We start from the raw sequence: 25,390 nt of genomic DNA on the forward strand, positions 1-25,390 counted from the left end.
TAGAGAAATGATATTACTTAATGTGGAAAACAAATAAGGAAAAAAAACCCAACCTGGCTCTGCAGTGAATTCACAGACCCCAGGGGAAATAAGCCAGAAGAGAGCAGATTAAAAAGGAGTTTATTGTACAATTCATCAGTTTCCTTGGCTCTGATGCCCTGACACTGTCTTACTGATAACTCACCTCAGGCCTGAGCCTATTGCTTTGGCCTTCCTGACACACTGAACCCTGCTTAGTAGTACCCCTGGGACAAAAGCTGTATCATCTCAAAAAAGATGATAAGAGCACACCTCCAATTGCTGTCCCCTTGGTCATATCACTGCAAAATGGAAGATGTTCCCTAGGGTCCCCGTTTGATGAAGACAGACACATAGCAGGCAGTCCCCCTGTCCCTGGGCAGCAGAATAAAAGACCTGCTCCCTGGGGCGGGAGGGCCAGGGCACCTTTTTAGGGGTCAGGAGAGAGGGGTCAGCCCCTCGCTGTCCTCTCTGGAGTTTTTCCTGACTCAGCCTGCACTCAAAAAGATTCCACCGTCTCACGATGCTGTAGGGTCTCTAACTGCAGAAGCCTGGCGGCTAAATGAGCCCTGTTTTCAACCTAATTTCCTGTCTTTAATACTCCTTTAAATAGCTTAATCAAAGGCCATTTCTCTTTATAGATACTAGGCCTTTCTAATATGCAAATATACTTTGGAACATACCTATTTACTTTCAAGCAAACCCATTAGTCATTTTTTGAAAACCACATTTTTAATGTAAGAAATAAATGTAAATAAATGTGTTGACATTTTATTTATATGCAATCCACATATGACTACAAAAACGTTGGTTGATACCTTAACAATTCTCAAAATAGCTCTTCTTTAAAGGGTGGGGGATAGAATCTTACCACTAAATGAATACCTACCATGAGTCAGAGTCAATGCTGGGTGTACCCTATAATTTAATTCAAACACATTTCACCTTTAGGTGATTCTGTGAATTTTCTCTTCTTTCTTTTTTCTCCCCTCTCTCTGACCCTAATATAGTTCTTATGCCCTACATTCCAGAAAAAGTCGGGGGTATGTTCGGGGCAGAAGAGCCTCACAGAGGCAGGAGATGGAGGGACACCTTCCATCAGACAAACGATGCCTTACACCTCACGGTCTACGCCCAGAAAAACACCTACTGTGTTCCTCTCTACACTTACAAACACACCCATCTCCAACGCTCAGAAAACATAAACCTCTCCCACGTACTTGCTGCACTCGGCAAGTCCTGGGTCCTTATACACGCAGTGGAAACAACCCCAGATTGGAGTTTGAATCTCATCTCTGCTTGTCAGGCGTGTGGCTTTAGGGAAATCCCTCAACTTCTTTGAGTTTTTTCATTATTAGAAACCTCTTTGGGTTTTTTCATTATTAAAATGCATGTTGTAACACCTATCTCATAGTTTGGAAGATCAAGTAGCATAGAGCAGGTGCAATATTTTTAATCATTAGCACAACTCCATTAAGGCAAATTAAACTTGTATTTTACAGAGTAGAAAACAGGTTTATAGAATCAAAGTGATTCACCCAAGGCCACACAGGAAGTAACCAGAGAAGTTAGCAGTTAATCCTAGCTGATTCCAAACCCTCAGAAGTACCTTTTCCCCCATGGCACAGAGAAATCCCATCTCCCCTGTTGCCCTGTCTGTTGGGCTCTCATACATGGAAAGGCTTTCCAGTAACTGCTCTTTTATCCCCATGATTGCAGGGCTTTCTCTACTCACAGCAATTTGGAGTTAACCAAGTTGGCCAAATGTGGTAGGTACTTGGTTTGCTGGTAATGGAAAGGCCATCAAGGCATCTGTAAGTCAGAAAAGGAGACAGGATTTGGAAAGCACATGACTGCAGGCGGCACACTCCTGGACCAACCGCCTGACGGGAAAGGCTGGAGTGTAGCCGACTGTGGTAAGGAGTCCTGTAAGTCTATGTTTTGAAATTTCATTCTTCTTGTCATTGCTGACCCCAAATAATGAGGCTTCTTATGGATGCAGATTCCGTTTTCGCCCTTGGAATTTAAGTTCCAGTAGGGGAGTCACAGTGTGGCCCGGTGTCATGGGTTAAGCTTAACAGAGGACACAGAGGTCTGATTTCCAACCACCAGTGCCTTGAAGGGGCCAGAGCCAGATGAAAGACAGTGACTTTCAGGAAGATAAGAAGCGGCCCATCATTTAAAACAATTTTTTTTAACGTTTATTCATTTTTTGAGAGAGAGAGAGAGCTCAAGCAGAGAGAGAGGGAGACACAGAATCCGAAGCAGGTGAGCTGTCAGCACAGAGCCTGACAATCATGACCTGAGCAGAAGTCAGATGCTTAACCAACTAAGCCACCCCCCTCTTTTTAATGTCAGGTAAAATCCGTTCTAACAGCAGGAACCCAGAGCCTCTTTCTCTATCGTCATGAACTTCCACCTGAAGGTAAAGGGTGAGTGAAGGGGCAGGCCCCTGAGAGGGGGACAGGAACCCTGAAGCTTGACACTTCAGGTTCTGTTTCCAGTTAAATTAGTGCTGTCCATCAACATCCTGTTTGGTGTGCTCATCTGTCTGACATGCGGATAATTAAGTAGCAATGCTAACTGATTTTATTATTGGGTCACAGGGCAAGGCTTTTCCATGAGTTTGTATCCATCAGTTCCAGTAAATGATGGTATTGACTATCCCATGAAAACTCACTATTAGCCTAATTTTTTTCCAAGTACTTTGGGTTCACCTTGGAAGTTCAGGTTAGTCTGGATCCTATGTCGAGGAAATAAGAAACAGACCCTTTATCCCAAGGAAAAGCTCCACTGGGAATACAAAAATGGGGGCTTTTCCTACAATGTGTGTTTCCGTTACACTTGTCTCTCAGATCTACCTACATCTATCCATTTAAATTCAGTTTGGCGATGCTGGGGCGGGGCTCTGCAAATACTTCCCCTTTGCCATCCAGCCCCCCCCCCAATACACCAGTAGGGGGTGCTGGAAGGAGGCTGCAAGGCTGGCGGCCACCGAAGGCTCATGCCCAGTCCTGGGGCCGCCTCACCCCAGCAGCAGCGGTCCGCTCCCTTCCCGGCTTCCCTCCATGCTCCGAGAACCAGCCCCATCACACCTGACAGAGGTCAGCACTGGCAGAACTGCGCCCTTCCTTAGGGCCCCAGTTCCAGCTCCTCAGGCCTCCTCCAGCCTCTAGCATGTGATAACCCCAACTCCTTGCTTTTGCTCTCTGAATCCTAGGGATGGCGGCTGCTTTCTGTGCCCCCCGCCATGTTCCATCACCCATTCTGTGCTCCAAGACCTAAAATATTGACTTCTTACGTTGAATTAGCAAGAATAACTTGTCCACTTAGCTGACAAATACAGCGTATTTGAGAACCACAACTTCTTTATAACTGTGGTTCAAAAAGCAGACTCTGAAATCAGCCACACACCTTACTGGGATTCCCAATCCATTTATGCAGTACCTGGTAACTTGGGAAAGTTTAATTTACCTCTCTCTAGGTCTTCATTTTTCTCCCTCACTTTCATTTATTCAATCGACCTTAAGCACCTACTAAGTTCCAGGCACTGTGCTAGGCAGTAGAAATAAATGTTATGCAAAACAGTTAAATGCCCTGACCCCCTAGAACCTTCTGTCATGTGAATCAAATTACCTTACACAGGTAAGGTACATGTCTTCCCAGCCTTCAGAGAACAAAGGCAAAAGGGTCTGGAAGGATAAAGGTGCCTCAACAGCTAGGTCTCTCCAGAAAAATGAGATGAGTGTCTTTCCCTAAACAAGGTTGAAGGACTCAGTCAACATCACACCAGGGACTCACTGTATGCCCTGCCCTTTCCTCCTATTCGGAGCAGAGAAGTAATGACCTTGCAGCAACAATCTTCAGAAGGAAACGGGGCAAACAGGCATAGAGAGGGAAAGCTAGGGTGTGGCATTTTTTAGAAATTCTAAAGATATAGGTAGCTGTGATATAAGGAAAGGACAATGTGAGTTGCAGTGTGGGGCTAGGACTGGGGCCCAGAGTGGGTGTGACCATTGGGCACAAGTGGAAAAAGAGAGTAGAGAGCTGTTATTCCAACTGTAGTCACTGCGGAGTCTTCTTACCATAAAGTGTGTATGTATGTGCATGTGTATGTATCAAATGAACTGGAACTTAACTTCTGCTTTCTGCAGCAGGACTATACACCTGGAGAGGCCAGGGAGGCCATGAGATGGAAAAGGAAGACCTCTGATTCCATTTAAGCCTGAATCCAAAAGGCCCAGGCTGTGGGCAAGGGAGAGCTGGAAAGGAATCCCATCCCCACATTCTGACATGATCTGTCCTTAGTCTTCTGCTACCGAGATACCAGGCATATTGTGGCAAAGACGGCCAATGTCCTTGTTAGCAAAGAGGCGTTTCTGCAAGACTACTGTGAAGCTAAGTTCTTGAAATTCATATCTAGAACATATTGATAGCCTATAAATGCAAACTAAACTCTTTACCCTCAATTCTTTATTCATCTTGACATCACTGTGATCACGAAAAGTCATACTGAAGGAAAACAACCCTGGGAAATGATTACTAGAAGGTCTATTCCACATCCCTGCTCGAGGGCCTCATTATAAATAATTTACTGTCACTGAAGGAATTTAGAGGCCCTGAAGACATGAAAAGCCTGGAGAGAGTTTTACTCGTAAATAAATACCAACATTTAAACAGTCAAGGTGGCTTCAAATTCCAGAACTGTTGAAATGAACAATGTATACTGCCTGCATGATTTATTTTGCTTGTGCTGATGGTCCAAATGGGGAGGATAATTCAATTCCACCTGAAGAGTCATTAGAGGGCCAAGCCCCAAGAGAAGTACTTTGGATAAGAGGTGATATTTCTCAGCTTTTCCATTTCAAACAAATTATTATTTCCGTATTTGAGACATCACCCAGGCAATTCCCTTCATGACTTGCAGCACTCTTGAGCAATTAAAAAATTTTTATACGGTGAAAGAAGTAGGGGACAAAATGCCAAATTCAAAATGATCCACAGAACACTGAAGAATCCCCCCCGCCCCCCCCCGCCCCCCCGCCGAGAGCACGGCTGCCTCAGACAGAAGGTGAAATCGTCTCTTCTGCTCAAGAAAACATAAGTGAGCAGTGAGTATGCATCCCGGCAAGAACATTATCGCCTAGCAGAGGCAGCCTGATAAATACAGACTTCCTCTTCAAACAAGTCTCCTCACAGGGAATGTGAGCAAAGGGCCCCTTCTGAGGAGATGGTGAAATACCACTTGGCAAAATGTCCTCACTGTGGTGCCTTCCCTCTTATCCCCTCACCACACATTCCGTTCAAGTGGAGGGTAGAAGAACCTGTTTGCTACCTGTCTTGGATTTGTCACGGGCCATGCTTAGAGCCAACAAGGGCAGGGAGGTCCTGGTCTATCAGACCAGCCCCCCCACCCCGAATTTCTAGGTTTACATACCATCCAGGCCATTGTGATGACTGTAGTTTCTTTTCCCCAAAATGCTCAGAGACATGTGATTTGGGGTGGCTAGCATCCGCTTGGTAGTGGGGGTTTGCAGGCTTGGTGCAGACCGAGTGACGTTAGGTTTCTTCGAAGGATGGATCTCTGGAAGGGGGAGAAAAGGTTTCCCAACTCAGAACACGGGATTAAAAATCTCTGTGTGCACTTACATTGCCTACTAGGCACACATCTTACTCCTTAATGAGCTGAGAGCCAGTTTCTTATGAGCCAGCCTGCTTTCCCGAGGACTTGCATAATGAGTCAGCTTCCAGTGCTGTTGCCATGGCTTTCCCTATCAAAAGTGAGCTGCCTCTTCCTCTGCGAGCTGGAGCTCTGAGCTTCATGTTGGGAGTATAAGCAACAACAACAACAACAAAACCACCACCAAAAAGCCACTGCCGCTCTAGAAGGTCACAAACACAGATTTGCTAAGGGAATAAGGCAACCAAGTCTTCAAGGTTTTAGAAATGTGGAGATGATCTGGAGAAGTAGCCTGGGAGAGAAAACTAACTCTGGGCTCTATCAAAACAAAAAACATAGCAGGCGGCATGTCTGGGGTGTGAGAGGTTTCTGAAAACAGAATTCCTCATCTGGCCCTGCCACCAGGGTTTAGGACCAGGGTTAATCACGCCCAGTCCAGAACATTTTGATACAGCTGAAACGCTACACCAAACTCCAGAGTCTACAGTCAGGACGCAGTGGAAGAAAAGCTCTGATGGAGGATATGTTCACACAACGATGACGTGCACTGTCTGTCAGCCACACAGCCCACAATTACTTGCATATTTTGGATAAAGCAGACGGACAGAAATTGCAGCCTGTGGGAACTGGCTTTGAGGATCTCAGTCTGTTACTGATACTGAACCACCTCTTGTCCAAAGCTAAACCTGTGCCCTGATTCTGAGTCCCCAGCTGTGCACAAGCCACCCTGTCTTCCCGGGGGGGGGCAGGATATCGGCCTCATTTCCTGAAAATTAGGAAACACCATTAGGATTGTTAGGATTACTGTATCTTGGTCTGATCAAAACTCTACACTTGCCCACATTGAGGAACAGCTCAAGTGCTAACCAACATGTAGTGCTGATTTTTTTTCACCATGGCACCACTTTTCATTACAGCCTCCACGCTACACTCCTTCCAGACCAGACAACTTGCCTCTGGACTCACAGAAGCCTTTGTTTATCAAGTTCTCTTGGCCTCAGAAAGGGAAAAATATTTTTTTTCCTTTTGTCCTACCTATTTAAATACTACTTATCATTCAAGGCTGAGATCAAATACTGCTTTCTCCACATGGGCTGCATAACTCTCATCATCAGGAGTAACTATCCCTTCTTGTAACTGTCCAATGAATATTGCCTGTAATTCCTTTATAGGAGCTAATCCTTTGCTTAACTGTCCTTACCTGTGTGCTTTCCTTACTAAACTAAGATTCTGGAGGGCAGAATCTTATTCATCTTGGTGTTGCCCCAAATCAATCAGCATCATGTCTTGTACACAGTAAATACTCAGAAATGTTAGGTAGGGAGGTGGTTCAGCTAGAAACAAGAGCACATCTGTGGGCTTATCTAGTAGGAACAAAGACCAGTTTGCCTGCAGGAGGAACCCACAATTACCCATGGAAAAACTAGTATGCAATGTTATATTCTATTTCTAAGACCAGAGACTTTTCCTTGCATGGTGGGAGGTGGGGCTTCTAGGCTTAGGTCCTGCAAGGCAATACAAACAGCAACACTCAAGGACTTGATCCGGAGTGCCTGGGTGGCTCAGTTGGTTAAGCATCCAAATTATACTTGGGTCATGATCTCATGGTTCACAAGTTTGAGCCCTGAGTCAAGCTCTGTGCTGACAGCTCAGAGCCTGGAGCCTGCTTTGGATTCTGTGTCTCCCTCTCTCTCTGCCCTTCCCCTGCTCATACCCTGTCTCTCTCTCAAAAATAAATAAAAAACTTTAAAAAAAAAAAAAAAGGACTTGATCACCATGACTAGGTCCTGCCAATGATAACCAGGTGATATTTTTAGGGGCTATCAAAGCAACACTACATGTAGGCCCTGAGAAATAAAACAAGAAATACAGTGACCAAGTAAAATCAAAGAGGGAGCTGGGAGCTTCTGACTTTTGGATGTGCTGATAGGGACCAGATAATATATCAAGTTCAAGGCTACACCCTGAATTAAAAAAAATTTTTTTAATGTTTTATTTATTTTTGACACAGAGAGAGACAGAGCATGAGAGGGGGAGGGGCAGAGAGAGAAGGAGACACAGAACCAGAAGCAGGCTCCAGGCTCTGAACTGTCAGCACAGAGCCTGACGCGGGGCTCGAACCCACGAACGTGAGATCTGACCTGAGCCGAAGTCGGAGGCTTAACCGACTGAGCCACCCAGGCGCCCCTACACCCTGAATTTTAAAGGTATGTCTAGAGTCTGAACACTTCGTAACTGTGTATCTTTCTGACAGAGCAATAAGGTTCAGCAAAACTTTGAGTACCTCTTTCACTTTTACTGAGAAATTTAAAAAGCAAGAATATTAGAAGCACAAAAACATGCCATTGTGGCTCCTAGGTATATTAGGAATCATTTTAGGAACCACTATTTTGTAAATTACCTTAACACTCTGCAAAAAACAAAAAGAGGGTGACTGCCTACTGATTTTTAAAAATACTATTCTTAATTGTGCTATTTAAATATGTATATGGAATCATCACTTTTGGTGACTTCCAAGTTAAATAAGATGATACAAAGCAGAAAGCAATACAAATGTTCCCCTTTCAAAGTAACCTTAATTGGTTACAGCAAAACTGTAAATGTTTTTTAAAGGTAGGTTAAAACCATTTTTATCTCATTAAGAAAAATAAGCCAAGTGGAAGGATCTAAGTCAAAACATTAAGAATATTCATCCTCTAAAAATTTAGTGATTCTTCATTTTCCTTTTTGCTTCATCTGTATTTATATCCATAAATATACATTAGATTTTTATTTAATCCTATTTTGGGGGAAAGTAAACATATCCATAACTTTGTGTATATGCAGTGTATATATGTTTTGGTAATACAAAGAAAAGTTTCTAAAACAAAATAAATTGGCTATATATATGAAAGTATCCAATTTCAGCTACTTGAAAGGCTTGGATTTAGTTTAGGTGTGTCACTTTAGAGTAGCCAAATACTTAGAAGATAGCAGAAATCGTTTGAAATTTCCCCCATTAGAAAATACCCACCTAAGTACCCAATGATACATGCCAAAGGTTTCCTAGTGCTTTTGCTTTTCAGTGGACTTCCAGATAGATCGGCATGTCTGTCTGCATCTGAGGAGAGAAGGAAACACGGAGACAACAATGAAGCTCATTTCTCTACCAATACTGCACACACTGCAGGAAAAAAAAAAGGTGTAAGTGGAAGATGAGGCAAAATAGCTACCAGATTCCTGCATAATTTCCTTTGGGGGTTGAGAAAACTGTTTCTAGTTCTGGTTCCCAATTACTAAATGAAAGATTTATCTGGAGAACACTCACTTTAAATTTTTTAAATTTTTTTATTTATTTTTGAGAGATAGCGTGAGCAGGGGAGGGTCACAGAAAGAGGGAGACACAGAATCTGAAGCAGGCTCCAGGCTCTGAGCTAGCTGTCAGCACAGAGCCCGATGTGGGGCTTGAACCGGGAGGTCATGACCTGAGCCGAGGCCGGACACTTAACCAACTGAGCCACCCAGGTACCCCATGGAGAACACTCACTTTAAAGCCTCATAGGAGTGTGGCTAACACATACCTTACACACGTGCTTTCTTTCTGTGTGGGCCTATCTGAAAAATAGTGGAAATATGCTTCCATTCTAGCCATGATAGTGCTTCATTACAGTAGAAAAGGTTCCATGCAGGATCATGTGAAATCAGTCTCTTAATATAAGATTAATCTAGCATCGAAAAATGACAGCTGACAGAGGAAACACACTGGACCATCCCTGACCTACAGGAGTGAGGCTCTGCTGAGAAGTTTTAATCTCTCTTGATTAAACTCAAGTCCATTAGATGAGAGCCTCATGCGGGTAAAAATGGGTCATTGGCTTTATCGCTGGTTTTCTTATCCTTCATATCCTACTATGATGTCAGTAGGGCTGAGATTTAAAAGGTTACCTGTATGTAGACAGAGTATGTCATCCATTAGAATGGTACGATACCAAAGGAATGAATTTAGCATTCATAGAAGTTCACATCACGTTCCTCATATGCTACCAGAAGACATTTCTGACAGAGGAAAATAAAACATACAACACAGACACTCTCTGTGTTGTAATTAGCTGTCATTAGGGTGAAAAAGTAGGTGCAGAACATGGCTGCTCTCACACCGAAGAGTTAAGTTACAAAAATAGAGTTAGAAGGGACAAAAAAAAAAATGCGTGTTGAAATGTTTTTTAAATTCGCAGATATTGTCAGAAACATTAACAACGTAGTAGCAGATATTATTTTGCTATGTTGATGCCTTTTCCCCACCTTCAAACACTTGACAAAAATGTCCTGTAGTTTTTTGCGGCTAAGGCCACATTTTTAGGCATGCCTACAGGAAATTGCCTTTGACATCCATAGGAATTTTCTGTACTATTACTGTTTTTTTTTTAATTTTTTTAATGTTTTATTTATTTTTGATACAGAGAAGACAGAGCAGGAGAGCGGGAGGGGCTGAGAGGGGCTGAGAAAGAAGGAATCACAGAATCGGAAGCCGTCTCCAGGCTCTGAGCTAGTTGTCAGCACAGAGCCTGACGCGGGGCTTGAACCCACGAACGTGAGATCTGACCTGAGCCGAAGCCGGAGGCTTAACTGACTGAGCCACCCAGGCGCCCCTGTACTATTACTGTTAAGATATACAATTCAATCTGGAGTCTCAAATCATTTAAAATTAAAAATTAGCTTTTTCATAAGCTCTAGCCCTCTCTTTCACAAAGGGAACTATAAAATTTAAAAAAAAAAAAGCTTTTTTATTCATTTCTGAGAGAGAGAGCATTAGCAGGGGAGGGGCAGAGAGAGAAGGGGACAGAGGACCCGAAGGGGGCTCCACCCTGACCGCACAGAGTCCAATGCGGGGCTTGAACTCACGAACGGTGAGATCATGACCTGAGCCAAAGTTGGACACTTAGCTGACTGAGCCACCCAGGTGTCCCACCAAGGAAACTATTTTAATTATGGAACAGAAAGAGGTGGGAAAATAGAATAAAAACAATTACAATGAACAAAGCACATACTGAAGAGAGCCTCAAATAATAGGAATCAGAAGATGTATCCCAAGCACTGGCTAATTATTATACAACCATGGACAACTATAAATGATCCAATTTCTTTTCCTTCTGGCTCAGCAGATTTCCTTTGGGAAGAAAAATTATTAAGATATGAAGTTTTTCACCTGTTGTTGAATAGTAGTAAAAATGTAAGAAGAAATTCTAAGCATATTTTGGAAGAGTAATCTAAATAGCCATTAAAAAGTAGTACAGAGGGCGCCTGGGTGGCTCAGTTGGTTTCGTATCTGACTCTTGATTTTGGGTCACGTCATGGTCTCATGGTTCATGGGATCAAGCCTTATATCAGGCTCTGTGCTGAGCATGGAGACTGGTTAAGATTCTCTCCCTCCTTTCTCTCTGCCCCCCTCCCCTTTTTCTCTCTCAAAATAAATAAACATTTAAGAAAAAGGCTGCACAAACCTTGCAGGGATCAAATACCTGCCCAATCACTAGTAGTTAATACTAAGTAATTCCTTTGTAATATTACTAATTCATGTAAAATTTAAGTTCTACTTGGGATGAGGACAAGAGAGAATTTTGCCTTTTCTATTAAAAAAAGAATGCTTGAATGAATCAGCCTGGTACTTCCTCAGTGTCTTGGACAAAGGCAATCATTGTATTACCAGTAATAAGATTAACTTCGCACTCTGCTCGTTGATAAGGCCTGAAGGAAAACTGCCAATGTGGCTGCACCTGATGGACTCCCAAAGGACTATCACCATGACAAGAATCAACAGGATGAACAGCCTGTCAAAGGGGTCACCAACACAATACCTAAAGATATTTCAAGTTAAACTAATCTGCTTTTAATTTCAACAGGATTAATGATGTGATGTGCCAAGTGACAATTTACAGAGTACCTAAGTGGAAGATCAAATCTCTTTAGAAGGATCGATAATCCACAGTATGTTTAAAAGAAAGTAGTTGGTGGCAAGCATCATCAGGAACAATGAGGAAATTAGGATGGAAAGTGCCCAAACTACCTAGACACTGTTTGACACCGAAACTGCATGCATTCTTGGGGTGCCTGGGTGGCTCAGTTAGTTAAGTGTCTGACTTTTGCTCAGATCCTCGCTCAGGTCATGAGCTGAAGATTGCTGTCAACATAAAAACACCTGTGGAATTTTCTTATAGGAATTGCAAAGGCCCTTCTATTTTTAAGAAAGCTTCCTGCCCAGCATGGAGCCCAACATGGGGCTTGAACACATGACCCAGAGATCAAGACCTGAGCTGAGATCAAGAGTCTGACACCCAACCGACTGAGCAACCCAGGCACCCTGCAAAGGCGTTTCTTCCTTCCTTCCTCTCTCCCTCCCTTCCTTTTTTTTTTCTTTCCTTCCTTCTCCTTCTTTCCTTTCTTCTCTCTTTCCTTCCTTTCTTTTCTTCCTTCCTTCTTTCCTTTCTCTCTCTTTCTTAATGTTTATTTATTTTTGAGAGAGTGAGCAAGCAGGCAGAAGCAGAGAGGGAGACAGAATTCCAAGAAGTCTCCGAGTTATCAGCGCAGAGCCCTACAGGGTTGGGGTTCGGACCACAAAATGTGAGATCATGACCTGAGCTGAAGTCAAGAGTCAGATGCCTAACCAACTGAGCCACCCAGGCATTTTGTAAAGAAGACATAAAACCTAGGTGCCATTAAAAAAAATGATAAATTCAACTATGTTTTTAAAAAAATCTGCTTGACAAATACATCATAAAGTCAAAGGCAAAATGGAGTAAATATTTGCACCATAGATCACAGATCAAGAGCTAACTTCCTTAAAATATAAAAAGTTCTCACAAGTCAGTAAGACTTCTAATAGAAAACAGGCCAGGGGCCAAAACAGTTGATAGAAAAGGAAATACAAATGGTTTTCAAATCCATGCAAAGATTTCTAGTTTATTCAAAATGAGAAATGCAAACTAATATACCTTATGCGTCACCTGTCAACTGGTCAAGGGTTTCAAAGACTGATAACACTGCTGGCAAAGTTCTAGAGAAACAGGCGTTCATTCTCTGGACGTCGTGGGTGGGAGTGCAAATCATAGTTTTTGTTTTTAAAAAATTTTTAACTTTTATTTATTTTTGAGAGACAGCATGAGAAGGGGAGGAGCAGAGAGAGAAGGTGACAAAGAATCTGAAGCAGGCTCCAGGCTCTGAGCTGTCTGCACAGAGCCCCACACGGGGCTCGAAATGACCTGAGCCGAAGTCAGATGCTTAACTGACTGAGCCACACAGGCGCTCCAAATCATAGTTTTTCTAAAGGTTACTGGGTAGTGACTACTAAAATTCCAAATGCATGTTCTTTGACCCAGATGTTCTACTTCTGCAAGTCTGTCCTGTAGCCTACATGCGCACTTCACACATTAGTACGAAATGCTATCTGTATAAGGATATTTGTTGCAACATTACTTATAATAGAAAATAACTGGAAATAACCTAAAAGTCTGTTTGATAGAAAACTGGTTAAAGTAAACACAAAACAGATTATTATGCAGCTGATAAGAAAAAAGATAGCTCTCAATGGCCTGGTATGGAATGGCCTCCAAGATTATGTTAGGAAAGCCAGGGGAGCCTGGGTGGGTCAGTCTGTTGCGTGCTGGACTCTTGATTTTGGCTCAGGTCTCAATTCCATGGGCATGGGATCAAGCCCCTCGTAGCACTCGGCATGGAGCGTGGAGTCTGCCTGAGATTCTCTCTCTCTCCACCCCGCCCCCCCGCTCCCTCCTGCTTGCTCTAAGTTTTTCTTTTTTTAACGTTTATTCATTTTTGAGATTGGGGTGGGGGGGGTGGAGAGGCAGAGACAGAGGGAGACAGAGGATCCAAAGTGGGCTCTGCACTGAGAGCAGAGAGCCCCATGTGGGGCTCGAATTAATGAACCGTGAGATCATGACCTGAGTCAAAGTTGGACGCTAACTGACTGAGCTATCCAGGCTTCCTTTTCTCTAAAAAATAAAATTAAAAATTTTAAAAAGCCAGGTGCAGAACAATGTTGACATGAACATCTGTATTAAAACACATAAAGAATACACCTGCTTAGACTGGTGTAGATACATAGACTCTCTGGATACTTCAGACACTATGAGAATGGGAAGTTACCTCTGAAGATGGTAGAAATGCAAACAGCAGTAAGATTTGTAACCACTTTTGTATCTTTAGAAAAACTTAAAGTACCCATTCAGAAACAAATATTTATTACAAATAAACTACCCAAATACCAAAACAAACCAAAATTGTTCTCTAATACCAGAGATTGAAAATTTCACGTGACTTTATAGGATTATAAACATTTGCTGAGAAATCTCTAGGGAAAAATCCTTATAAAATGCATATTTAAAAGCTTCTGAATACAGGCCCTTGGGATACTTCCAAAGTTGAATTGCATCTTCAAACATCAAAGAGCGGGTCCAGGTGTCTCTCGAGGAGCTTTATACTAGGGATACTAGGGAATGGTGGTCATTCAAGTCAGAAACCACTTGAATCGCCCACGCAAGCTACCAAGGCGGCAGGTCAACAGCTAGGATCCCCTTCCCCTGGCACTTTGCTTCATCTATTGAATGTTGCTGACATACCCACTTCTACTTAACCTCAGTTTCTGAAGCTCCTGAATCTCAAGTAGTAACCCTGCGCTCATCAGGTGTTGGGTGACTTTACAGATCTTTGATAAATTCATCAGAGGGCTCAGTGGTAATGTCTGATGGCGGTAACAAAGGAAGAACACAATTAGCATATTGTGGCTTCCTAATTGAGTGGGGTGGGGTGTCAAGGAGAGAAGAGACAGGCTGTCTGAAATTTGGCAACCCATGCTGTTGGTCTGCAGATCTTGTCAAGGACACACTACTTCTCTTTCTGCAATGTTTTGGTTTTTGGTCTACCAATCCATGTTTAATAGGCACTATCTATGTGGTAGAACTGGCTGAGGCATTGTGTGTTAACGTTAGTAATAAGTGAGTGATAGTAAGAAATGAGTCATGGACTTATATATTTACATACAAAGGCATCTCATTGGGGCACCTCAGTGGCTCAGTTGGTTAAGGGTCCGACTTCAGCTCAGCTCAGGTCATGCTCGTGGGGTGGAGCGCCACGTTATGTTCTGTGCTGACAGCTCAGAGCCTGGTCAGCCTCAGATTGTCTCTCTGCTCCTCCCCCACTGACACACACAGACACACTTTCTCTCTCTCCCCCTCTCAAATGTAGGTATTTAAAAAAATTTTTTTGAAGTTTTATTAGGGTCGCCTGGGTGGCCCAGTCGGTTAAGTGTTCGACTTCGGCTTAGGTCATGATCTCACGGTTCATGGGTTTGCGCGTCAGGCTCTGTGCTGACAGCTACCTCGGAGTCTGGAGCCTTTCTTCAGATCCTGTGACTCCTTCTCTCTCTGACCCTCCCCTGCTCACGCTGTCTCTCTCTCTCTTGCTCTGACAGTGTGGAAACTGCTTGGGATTCTCTCTCTGCCCCTTCCCTGCTTGCTCTCTCTCTCTTTCAAAATAAGTAAAATTAAAAAAAAATTTAAAATTTAAAAATCACCCTCTCTATATAGATCTCATATGTATATATTTTTAAACATGTTGATCATACTATATACTTAAGTTTTTAAAGTTGTTTCTTTAACAGGAAATATATTCCCATGGCTCAAAGTTGAAAAGGTTTAAAAGGATAAGCAGGGGGAAGCCTCCTTCCCAGCCGTTTGCCTCAGCCTCCCGGCTTCCCTTCCCACAGATATCATTACTTCTTATATTTGCTCTGTGATACTTTACGAATATACTAAGATGCCCCTATTTACTCGACTGTTTTACTGCCATTTTCTTAATGAAAATAAAGGCCAGAGGGTGGTGGTGTAACAAACCAAAAAAACATTTTCTCTAAAAGGATCAACTTGTTAAGTCGAACACTAAGTTGCAGTTATGATCTGCACCACCTGAGAATTTATCTCACTCGCTCTTCACCTCCCTCTTCCGAACTCTGGCGAGGACACTGGTGGTGATGGCGCTGCCAAGGCCAGAGGCCATGGGCGGGGTCAGCCTGTGCAAAGCTTAGAACCCTCAAGTTCTCAGGGAAAACTATTTACCTTCATCATATGTAATATTACTCTAAAATGCATCAATTAGAGCTCTTGATCCATCAATATCTACAGAATTACAGACTTTCATCTGATCTGACATTATATCCATACTGCATCACAGGGATTCTTAACTTTTTCTGAGGAGGGATGGGGGTCACCATGCCCTTGAGAAACCAAGGAAAGCTTACTAAAAAAAGAAATACACCTATACGTCCCCACTGGACCAAAGACGTGGTTGCTGCCCAGACATCAGGGTATCAATGTCTCATCTTCTCCACAACAAGCCAAGATCAAGGACCCACTGAAGAGGTTTTAACAAGGTACATACAAGAAGGGAGAAGACAGTGTGAGAACCAAGTAGATGCTAGAAGAGTTCATTAGTTGCTTGTCTTTAAAAAAAAAAAGGGGGGGATGGCTGTGAGATTTTGTTATTTTAAACTTCAAGGTAAAATTATTCTGAAAATGATTCTATATGTAACTTGATCAATGAAGCAAAATTCAAAATAAAATATGCTCCTTGATTCTCATCACAACAAATGACTCTGTTCTTTTATTATTATATATGTTTATAGAAATAAAACACATGTCATTTAACCCTGAACCACAGCTTTCTTAGCAGACTGGCCTTTCAGTTGAGAATACATAAAATGACGTAACAGAAAAATACACTTTACTGAAGGATGATCAAAATAAAGCTAACTTGCAAATTTGCTGTGCAACTAACGGGAAGAGCCACGGCAAATAGAAGAAGCTTCCTCGGCGGCTGATTTAGTTGATGATGAATTCTCTTCCATTCATTGGAACAAACAGGATTTTGGACCCTGGCCATTTTAATGGAAGAATTTCATTCATTTCTTCTCATATGTTTTATTATCCTGTCTAGTTAAGAAATTATATAAATGTGTTTTAAATCAGCTAAGCAGTTTAGATGAATGTAAATATTTTCCATTTCCTTAAAATGGGTAAGAAAGTGTATGAGCATAAATCCATGAACTCAAGAAATGCTAGCATGAAGTATTAGCCTAAGTTCCAATTACACATGAGTCTAATGCAGCGAAACTTCCCTCTGTGGGGCGCAGAGAGTACTACCATTTTCTACTCTCTCTTTACAAAGCACTTTTCTTCCTATAAGGCTTTTACCTGTAAGTTGTAAAGCCTTTCAACCATTCTGCTGAAAATCACCTTTAGGAACAAAAAAATGATTTTCAATCATCACTCTTTAAATGCATATCCTCTTTAAATCAAAATGGAACATCTCATAATAAATTTCTTTTCTCACAAAGAAAAAGCATCTGTTCAATGTTTCTAAGATTTCCTCTCTGTTAAGCCAGACAGAAAGTTTTCTCATCCTTTAGGGGAAGAAGTTACATGGTCTAACGTGGCAGCCAGGCATGTGACTAAATGTAACAAGACTAGAATCAGAGCCTAACACACAAATTATGGACACATTTTAGGGGTACATGGTAATAACAGAACCACCCACAATTCACTGATACATAAGACCTTTGTTCTAACAACAAAAAAAAAATGAAACAAAAGCAAGACTGAAAATGTTGGAAATGGGAGTGAGCCATGTAAATGTTACGCGGTAATATATGTATGATTATGAAATGGAAACCAAATTGGACAAATAGAAATGCTTGCTCAACCACAAATATGGTCACCAGCCTGTAAAAACTAAATACGTATTTTCAGAAAATTCACCCCAAAGACACTCGTCATTTACAATGTGCTAAATCTTCAAATAACTGTAGTGTTTGTTATGAAGCTGTTTGAATTTCCGTAACACTGTACAACTGTAAAAGGTTCGTGGGAAAGCGAGAGGTTTACAAAGACATGCAATTGCTAATCAGTGTAAATTGGCAAATTTTATTCAAACCTAACGAAGCCACGTAAGACTGGACTGTACGTCTCAACCCCAGAGTTTCACTGTGACACCATCCGTAGGGATTATGTGGCGGCACGACCTCATAGGTGAAACTGCCTCTTCAACAGGGGGTCTCAGGCAATCCCATCACAAACCCTCACTGACAAGGGCACCTCCCACCAACTCTCTGCTGGGCACTATTCTCTCTGCAGGGAGACTGCAAGAGGTTTCAGGGTCTGCTTTTCAGGTTGGCATGATACAAATGGCAGCAGACAAAAACGATGTTAAAAAAATAAACCAAATAAAAGGCTGTACACAAGAACTTATGTTTATTGCAAACAAACAAAACAAAACAAAACAAAAAAACAAAACAAAAAAGAGAGATAGGGAAGGAGAGAAAATGATCAGAAGCACAACACATAAGGTTAAGAATTTAAAAGCATCTTACATTCTGCCCTAATGGCAGCATAATTAATAGGAACAAACGGCCGTCTCGCTGCCTGCCGCAGCCGAAGGGTATTTTTGCAGACCTGACGAGCAAATTTTGTGAAATATGTAGTGTGAAGGAAGAAAGCTTGGCGGGTCTTCACTGCAGACTTGGGGCTCCCAGTGTTGCGGACTGGCATCCCCTGCATGGCCTGGCGAGACATATGAGTCCTGACACGAGGGTCCTGCAAAACGAGACACCAACCGACATGTGAAAATAGAAGGCTGTTTGCATCGGGCTCAAAAGAAAAGGGAATTTTTAAGTTTTCTACTGGACTTAATACTCTACCCCCACAGGAGAGCATTTAAAAGTATGCACTTTTGGGAAGAGGGCCGGGGATTAGAGAAGCAAACTGGGTGGGGGTAGGAGAGTGTGTGACCATATTTTTGTTTTTTAAGGTTTCATTTTAATCTCAGTGAGTTCGCACAGTGTTGCATTAGTTTCAGGTGTACAACACAGTGGTCCCCACTCCTTCCGGCATTTGTTTCTAAATGGACCATAACAATCCAAAATCACATTCACAACAGCAAAAAATTCCCAGGGATGTTGATTAAATTATTGCTGTTTTTTTAATAGTGAAGGAGTCCTGAGATCCTGTTAGCCCTTAAAAAGAAATCTCTCTGGAAGACACTGGTCTACGGACGCAGGCATTGCCTGGTATCTGCCATCTCTGAGAATTCTGCCAAAACCCTCTTTCAACTGCTGTTCACCTCAAGATCGAATCCATACAACTTTCTTGTCCCTCCTATGATGGCCCAGGGCAGAAAAAAGGTTCAATTTGTATTTGTTACTTTATACAGCAAGACATATTTTCAACAGTATTTAAAGGTTGCAAACTTTTCAAAAAAGCAATTAAAACGTTAAATTCACGAGCTCTCTACATAGGCTATCACCTCCCACGTACATTGTTCTTTTGTCTGAGTAATCACACAAGACCAATATTCTGAATACCTGAAAAAATCTGATTTGTCCCTGCCCCCCTCTCCATGCCCACCTTAAATGCTGTGGTGCTATGTTTGGTTATAAAAAACAGCTTTGTTTGTTTTTAAGTTATCCTATACTGTACTTCTGTTTCCAAGTGATCTAGCCAGCGAAGTGACATTTCAACATAAAAGACGGTAGCTCATGTACCTCTGAGGTTGGGCTGGGAGACAACTTCTCTTCTTCTGACTGGGTGGGCATTTTCAGGCCTCCGTATTTTTTCCAATAGAGCCAACAGGCTGCACACAATCTACACTGCATATTAGGTGGGCCCCAAGAATACCACTGATGAGACTGTGTAGCTAAAGACAGAGGAAAAAACACAAAAACACAAAAAAACAAAGAATGCTTTACAATTTGTAACATTAATATGCGTACCATCAAATATTTTTAAAATATTCCAAAGCCATATTTAGTTTTCAAGGTTATTTTTCTTCCCTCAGTCCACCCAGAAAAACACAAAAGTCTAATACACTCATGTATTTTTCAAGACTTAGAATTCATTAAACCTTTTATTTCTATATATATGAGTGTCTATGGCTTCTGGGGCTCCTGGTTTTTTTTTTTTTAATGTTTTATTTTTGAGAGAGAGAGCGTGAGCAGGGGAGGGTTAGAGAGAGAGGGAGACACAGAATCTGAAGACAGGCTCCAGGCTCTGAGCTAGCTGTCAGCACAGAGCCGGACATGAGGCTCGAACCCATGAACCGACTAAGCCACCCAGGCGTCCCCTGGGGCTCCTGTTGAAAGAGGCTATTAGATGGAGTATCCTATCTAATACACTGTGCTATTGCTGAGGGAGTTCTGTTGATTAAAAATACTCTCTACTGTGTACATTCCTGAAAATAAGTTATCAGAAAGATATCCTCATTATTATTAAAGTCTAAATCTAGGTTTTTAAATCGATGGTTCAGAAACTACCTCAGAATTTAAGATGTTCAGAGGGGCCCCACTCATTAGTACAGGAATCTGTCAGAAACGGGTATCTGGGGGGGGCACCTGGGTGGCTCAGGTCATGATCTCATGGTTCATGGGTTCGAGCCACACGTCAGGCTCTGTGCTGACAGCTCAGAGCCTAGAGCCTTCTTCGGATTCTGTGTCTCCCTCTCTCTCTGCTCATTCCTTGCCCCCACTCATGCTGTCTCTGTCTCTCAAAAATAAATAAATATTTTAAAAAATTATATAAAAAAATATTTTTAAAAAAAGAAATAAGGGTGCCTGGGTGGCTCAATCGGTTGAGTGTCTGGCTTCAGCTCAGGTCATGATCTCATGGCTTGTGGGTTTGAGCCCCGCGTTGGGCTCTGTAATGACAGCTCAGAGCCTGGAGCCTGCTTCAGATTCTGTGTCTCCCTCTCTCTCTGCCCCTCCCCTCCTTGTGCTGTCTCTCAAAAAAAAAAAAAAAAAATGGGTATCTAAGGACACCTGGGTGCTCAGTCAGTTAAGGTCCAACTCGATTTTGGCTCAGGTCATGGTCTCACAGTTCGTGAGATGGAGCTCACAGTGCAGAGTCTACTTGGGATGGCCTCTCTTCCTCTCTCTCAAAGTTAAAAAAAATAGGTACATGTTTTCTGTTTATTTTAATCAATGAGCAAAGTAATTATTTTAATATTTCTCCCTTTAAAAACAGTATCCCTTTCAAGACTGTAAGTCGAGAACAAATGAGCGTATGAAGCCAACATCACAGAATGCTCAAGACCCAATAACTCAGCTGATTTATCACTTAGCCTGTGTCGGTTTTGTCATGCAGTTTGAATTACTGCCACATAATGTTTAAAGTATTCTCACAAGGCATGAGAAGTTTAAGACAGAAAACACTGACACTGAAACATTAAGTTAATGAGGTACATAAAATTTGAAATTCTGTAAGTAGGCCTTGGAATACTCTTCCTCTTGTAAGTTACCTTCAACAGGTCAAAATGTTCAAATAGCACACCAAGGTGTCAAATAACAGTTCACCAGCCAATGTCAAAAAGAGAAAATATACTGACCATTATAATCAAACTGCTTCTTAGTTTTCAAAAAATTTTTATTTTAGAGAGAGTGTGCAAGCTGGGGAGAGGAGTGGAGGGAGGAATGGGGAGAGGGGGAGAAGGCGGCAGAGTGGGGGAGAGAGAGAGAGAGAGAGAGAGAGAGAGAGAGAGAGAGAGAGAGAGAGAATGAATCTCAAGCAGGCTCCATGCTCAGCACAGAACCAGACATGCAGCTCCATCCCATGACCCTGAGATCATGACCTGAGCCTAAAATCAAAAGTCAGACACTCCACCAACTGGACCACAATAGGTGCCCCAAAGTGCTTCTTAGTTACTGCAAATAAAACTGTGTACATATCATATGTTATTTCTGGTAGACTCCTTGCAAATGGCAGCCCCAAAACCCTTTCCTTTATACACATTTAAGTCAAATAATTTGATTTTTTTTAACACAAATTTTAAAGAATCCTAAATATTAGGTATGGACTTATTTTGGATTCTGAGTAAGAAATTTCACTCATATTTAAAGATACATTTTTACTCATGTTAATAATGGTATGTCATTTTAATATTTGTCAACAAACATCTTTCACTTGCATAATTACCTCAAATTAAAAAGTAACAAAAAGAAAACACCAAATTCTTTCTATAAAGATAAATTTTACATGCATAAGATACATTTTATGATAAATATTACTTAAGGAGTCTATAAAATAAATATTATAAAATAAAAACTGCTGATTTGTCATGCATGTATAAAAATGACAGAATAATTATTAGGGGCGCCTGGGTGGCTCAGTTGGTTAAGCATCCGACTTCAGTTCAGGTCGTGATCTCACGGTTTGTGGGTTAGAGCCCTGCATTGGGCTTTGTGCTGACAGCTGGGAGCCTGAAGCCTGCTTGGGATTCTGTGTCTCCCTCTCTCTCTGCACCTCCCCTGCTCATATCTGTCTCTCTGTCTTAATAATAAATAAACATAAAAAAACTTAAAAAAAAAAGAATAATTATCTAAAGGGTTATGTGAGATTCCACATAGGACTCTAAAAGGGGTAGAGTAAAAAAGTAAGACAGATTAACTGACCATATGTCTGTGGGATTCTTTGTATTTTCATTTAAATATACATAAACTTCAGTATCTAAGAGTTCCCAATTCAAAGGCATCCATGATGCAACAAATAAAAAATTTTGACCAAAAGAATCTAATTTTCCAAAAACAATAATACCCTTTTGTGCTTCCATGACGCAGAGATCTGGTTAGATATGTGCCGTTTCTATGAAGTCGGCGATCTGGCTCACACTTCCCTTGGTTTGAGGGAAGATATTTTTTTTTAGACATTTCTTTTATTTTTCTTTTATTTATTTTTTGAGAGACACAGAGAGACAAGAGTACAAGCAGAGTAGGGAAGAGAGAGAGAAGGAGACACAGAACCCAAAGCAGGTTCCAGGCTCTGAGCTGTCAGCACAGAGCCAAACACAGGGCTCGAACTCCTGAACTATGAGATCATGACCTGAGCTGAAGTTGAACACTCAAGAGACTGAGTCAGCGAGGCGCTCCTCAGACTGAGTCAGCCAGGTGCTCCTCAGGTAAGAAAATTATATGACCTAGTTTTCAAAGTCTTTTCTAGACTTTAAAAATGAAATCTTAAAGAAATAAAAAATAAAAGTCTTCTCTGACTTAGTCTCAGCTTGGCATGGACTATGGAGCAGAGGTCCATGTCCTGAGGGCAGGAAGCCACGTCTGTCCTTCCAAAGAGCTGTGAGAGAGACAATAATTGGGCACCAAGTGGACTTTCAGTAAATATTAGTTTCCTGCGCCTGAGTGGCTCAGTCAGCTGAGGGTCTGACTTTGTCTCAGGTCATGATCTCACAGTTCATGAGTTTGAGCCCCACGTCGGGCTCTGTGCTGATAGCTTGGAGCCCGGAGCCTGTTCAGATCCTGTGTTTCCCTTTCTCTCTACCCCTGCACTGTTCACACTCTGTCTCTCAAAAATGAAATAAATATTAAAAAAATTGTTTTAATATTAATTTCCTTCCCTCTCTGGGCCACTTTGATTGTAAGGAAGTATAGATTATAATGTCACTAATGTCCACTAAGAGATTATGTTGTTGTTTGAAATTTTATTTTTTCAAGTTTATTTATCCTGAGAGAAAGAGAAAGAGGGAGAAAGAGAGAGGGTGGGGGAGAGGGTGAGGGCGAGGGAGAGAGGGAATCCCTGCTTGGGAGCCTGATATGAGGGTCCATCTTACAAACAGATCACAACCTGAGCTGAAATCAAGAATCAGACACCCAACGGACTGAGCCATGCAGGTGCCTCAAGATTTTAAATAATGTAAAAACACAAAAAGGGAGGGGCGCCTGGCTGGCTCAGTTGGTAGAGTATGCAACTCTTTATCTCAGGGTTTTGAGTATGAGCCCCATGTTTGGTGTAGAGATTACTTAAAAAAAAAATGAAATCTTAATACACACACACACACACACACACACACACACACACACCAGTAGACCCCCCCCCCCCAAGACAAGACTTTAAAACATTATCAATTACTTCATCTCACCAAACGAATTTAACATCCTGGTCAAATATAACACCTGTCAGTGTCTGACAGGTTTCGACACGGGGACATATTGATAAATATAACGGGGCCCTGAAGGCAAAAGCAAACGCCCTAGAACAGCATCTCCCAGGCCAGTGCACTCTGAGGGAACCTGGGCTGGGGATTAGAAATAGCAGTTTATCCACACACACGTCTTTCTGACAGAATTTTCTGGAGCCTTTAATTTGTCAGTGTATACTAGGAAACTCCAAAATCGGATTTGTTGTACTTTGTGGGACCGCGGCTTGCACAAAGCTAATGCCACTCTGTGGCCTGGCAAACACGGCTGAGGACTACTCAACCAACGCAGGACCCCGCAGGAGCAAAGCAAAGGAAACCCACCATCGAAATTAAGTGTTCAGGCGGAAGGGAGGGATGGGCATCTATTGGTTCCGCTGCTCTCTGAGAGGTGGCCTCAGGTACCATGAGAGGACACCCCCCCATCCCAGATGCGCCTCAAAGGAGAGAAGAAAGCCCTGCTGGAGTCTTACCGTAGCAGCTCTCACAGGCTCGCCCTAAGAGAGGGTTCTGTGGCTGGAATGTGGTCCCCACAGCTCCATTCACGGCACCAGGTTTGCCATTGCTGGCGGATATTTGGTTGGGATTTGGTTTGCTGCTTTCAATGAAATATAAAAGGAGGTGATAAAAATGACTTGTCTAACAAGGCAAAAGTCTCTATATCTCATTGTCTACTTAACTACATATAAACAACATCTGAAGGTTTAGTAAATAAGAAATAAGCTGGTAAATATAAGGTGTTAATATAAACTCAAACCATTCATCTTTGCAAAACAAGGCCCTATAAAAACCAATCTCTTACGCCTGATACTCAAAAAGTCAATATAGCCATTGGCTCTTCTCCATCCAAATACAATTTCCTTAGAATACCTTCTGCTGCCTTTGAAAGATACAAGTTCCTAAGCCTTATCACTTATCATGAAGTTTCCTGAGAATGAAAGATAATTTTTTGGATCAAATAAATGAAGCCGAAAGCAGGTGTTGTGTTCAGAAAAACCACTGTGCCACTCCAGCTGCAGCTGTGAGAGCTCTTGACTCTGTGCGTTGGCTCTTGAGGGAACTGCACAAAAGCCGCGTACGTGCTCAACGAAGACATTGTGGATGTCAACAGCGCCTACTTCTAGAGTGTAAGCTGTCGGCATTTCAAGAGATTTAACCATTTATGATAATAATTTCTACTATGTTTGAATTTTTCTGAGGAAGACTACCATAGAATTTTATTTTATTTTTAAAATTTTTTCATGTTTTTTATTTATTTTTGAGAGAGAAAGAGAGAGACAGCATGAGCAGGGGAGGGTCAGAGAGAGAGGGAGACACAGAATCCAAAGACAGGCTCCAGGCTCTGAGCTAGCTGTCAGCACAGAGCCTGACGTGGGGCTCGAACCCACGAACTGTGAGAGCATGACCTGAACCAAAGTCGGACGCTTTAACCGACTGAGCCACCTAGGTGCCCTACCATGGCATTTTATTTTATTTTTTTTATATTTTATTGTCAAATTGTTTTCCATATAACACCCAGTGCTCTTCCCCTTAAGTGCCCTCCACCATCACCACCACCTCTTTTCCCCCCTCCCCCTTCCCCTTCAACTCTCAGTTCATTTTCAGCATTCAATAGTCTCTCAAGTTTTGCATCCCTCTCTCTCCCCAACTCTCTCTCCCTCCTCCGCTCCCCCTGGTTCT

At 42.1% G+C, this 25,390-nt stretch overlaps 1 protein-coding gene across 1 annotated transcript in view; it reads right to left on the reverse strand.

Moving 5' to 3' along the window:
• Window positions 1-25,390, reverse strand: part of MTA3 (metastasis associated 1 family member 3) — a 218,107-nt gene that overhangs the window by 9,478 nt on the left and 183,239 nt on the right. The window contains exons 13-17 of the mRNA XM_029938546.1: window positions 24,184-24,308; window positions 19,281-19,432; window positions 18,111-18,333; window positions 8,712-8,798; window positions 5,456-5,602 (exon numbers count right to left, since the gene is read on the reverse strand). Of these exons, the coding sequence (XP_029794406.1) occupies window positions 5,456-5,602; window positions 8,712-8,798; window positions 18,111-18,333; window positions 19,281-19,432; window positions 24,184-24,308 (734 nt within the window). The remainder of the gene's footprint in view (window positions 1-5,455; window positions 5,603-8,711; window positions 8,799-18,110; window positions 18,334-19,280; window positions 19,433-24,183; window positions 24,309-25,390) is intronic.

This window comes from Suricata suricatta, chromosome 4 (assembly GCF_006229205.1).
Source record: "Suricata suricatta isolate VVHF042 chromosome 4, meerkat_22Aug2017_6uvM2_HiC, whole genome shotgun sequence".
Classification (NCBI taxonomy): Eukaryota; Metazoa; Chordata; class Mammalia; order Carnivora; family Herpestidae; genus Suricata; species Suricata suricatta.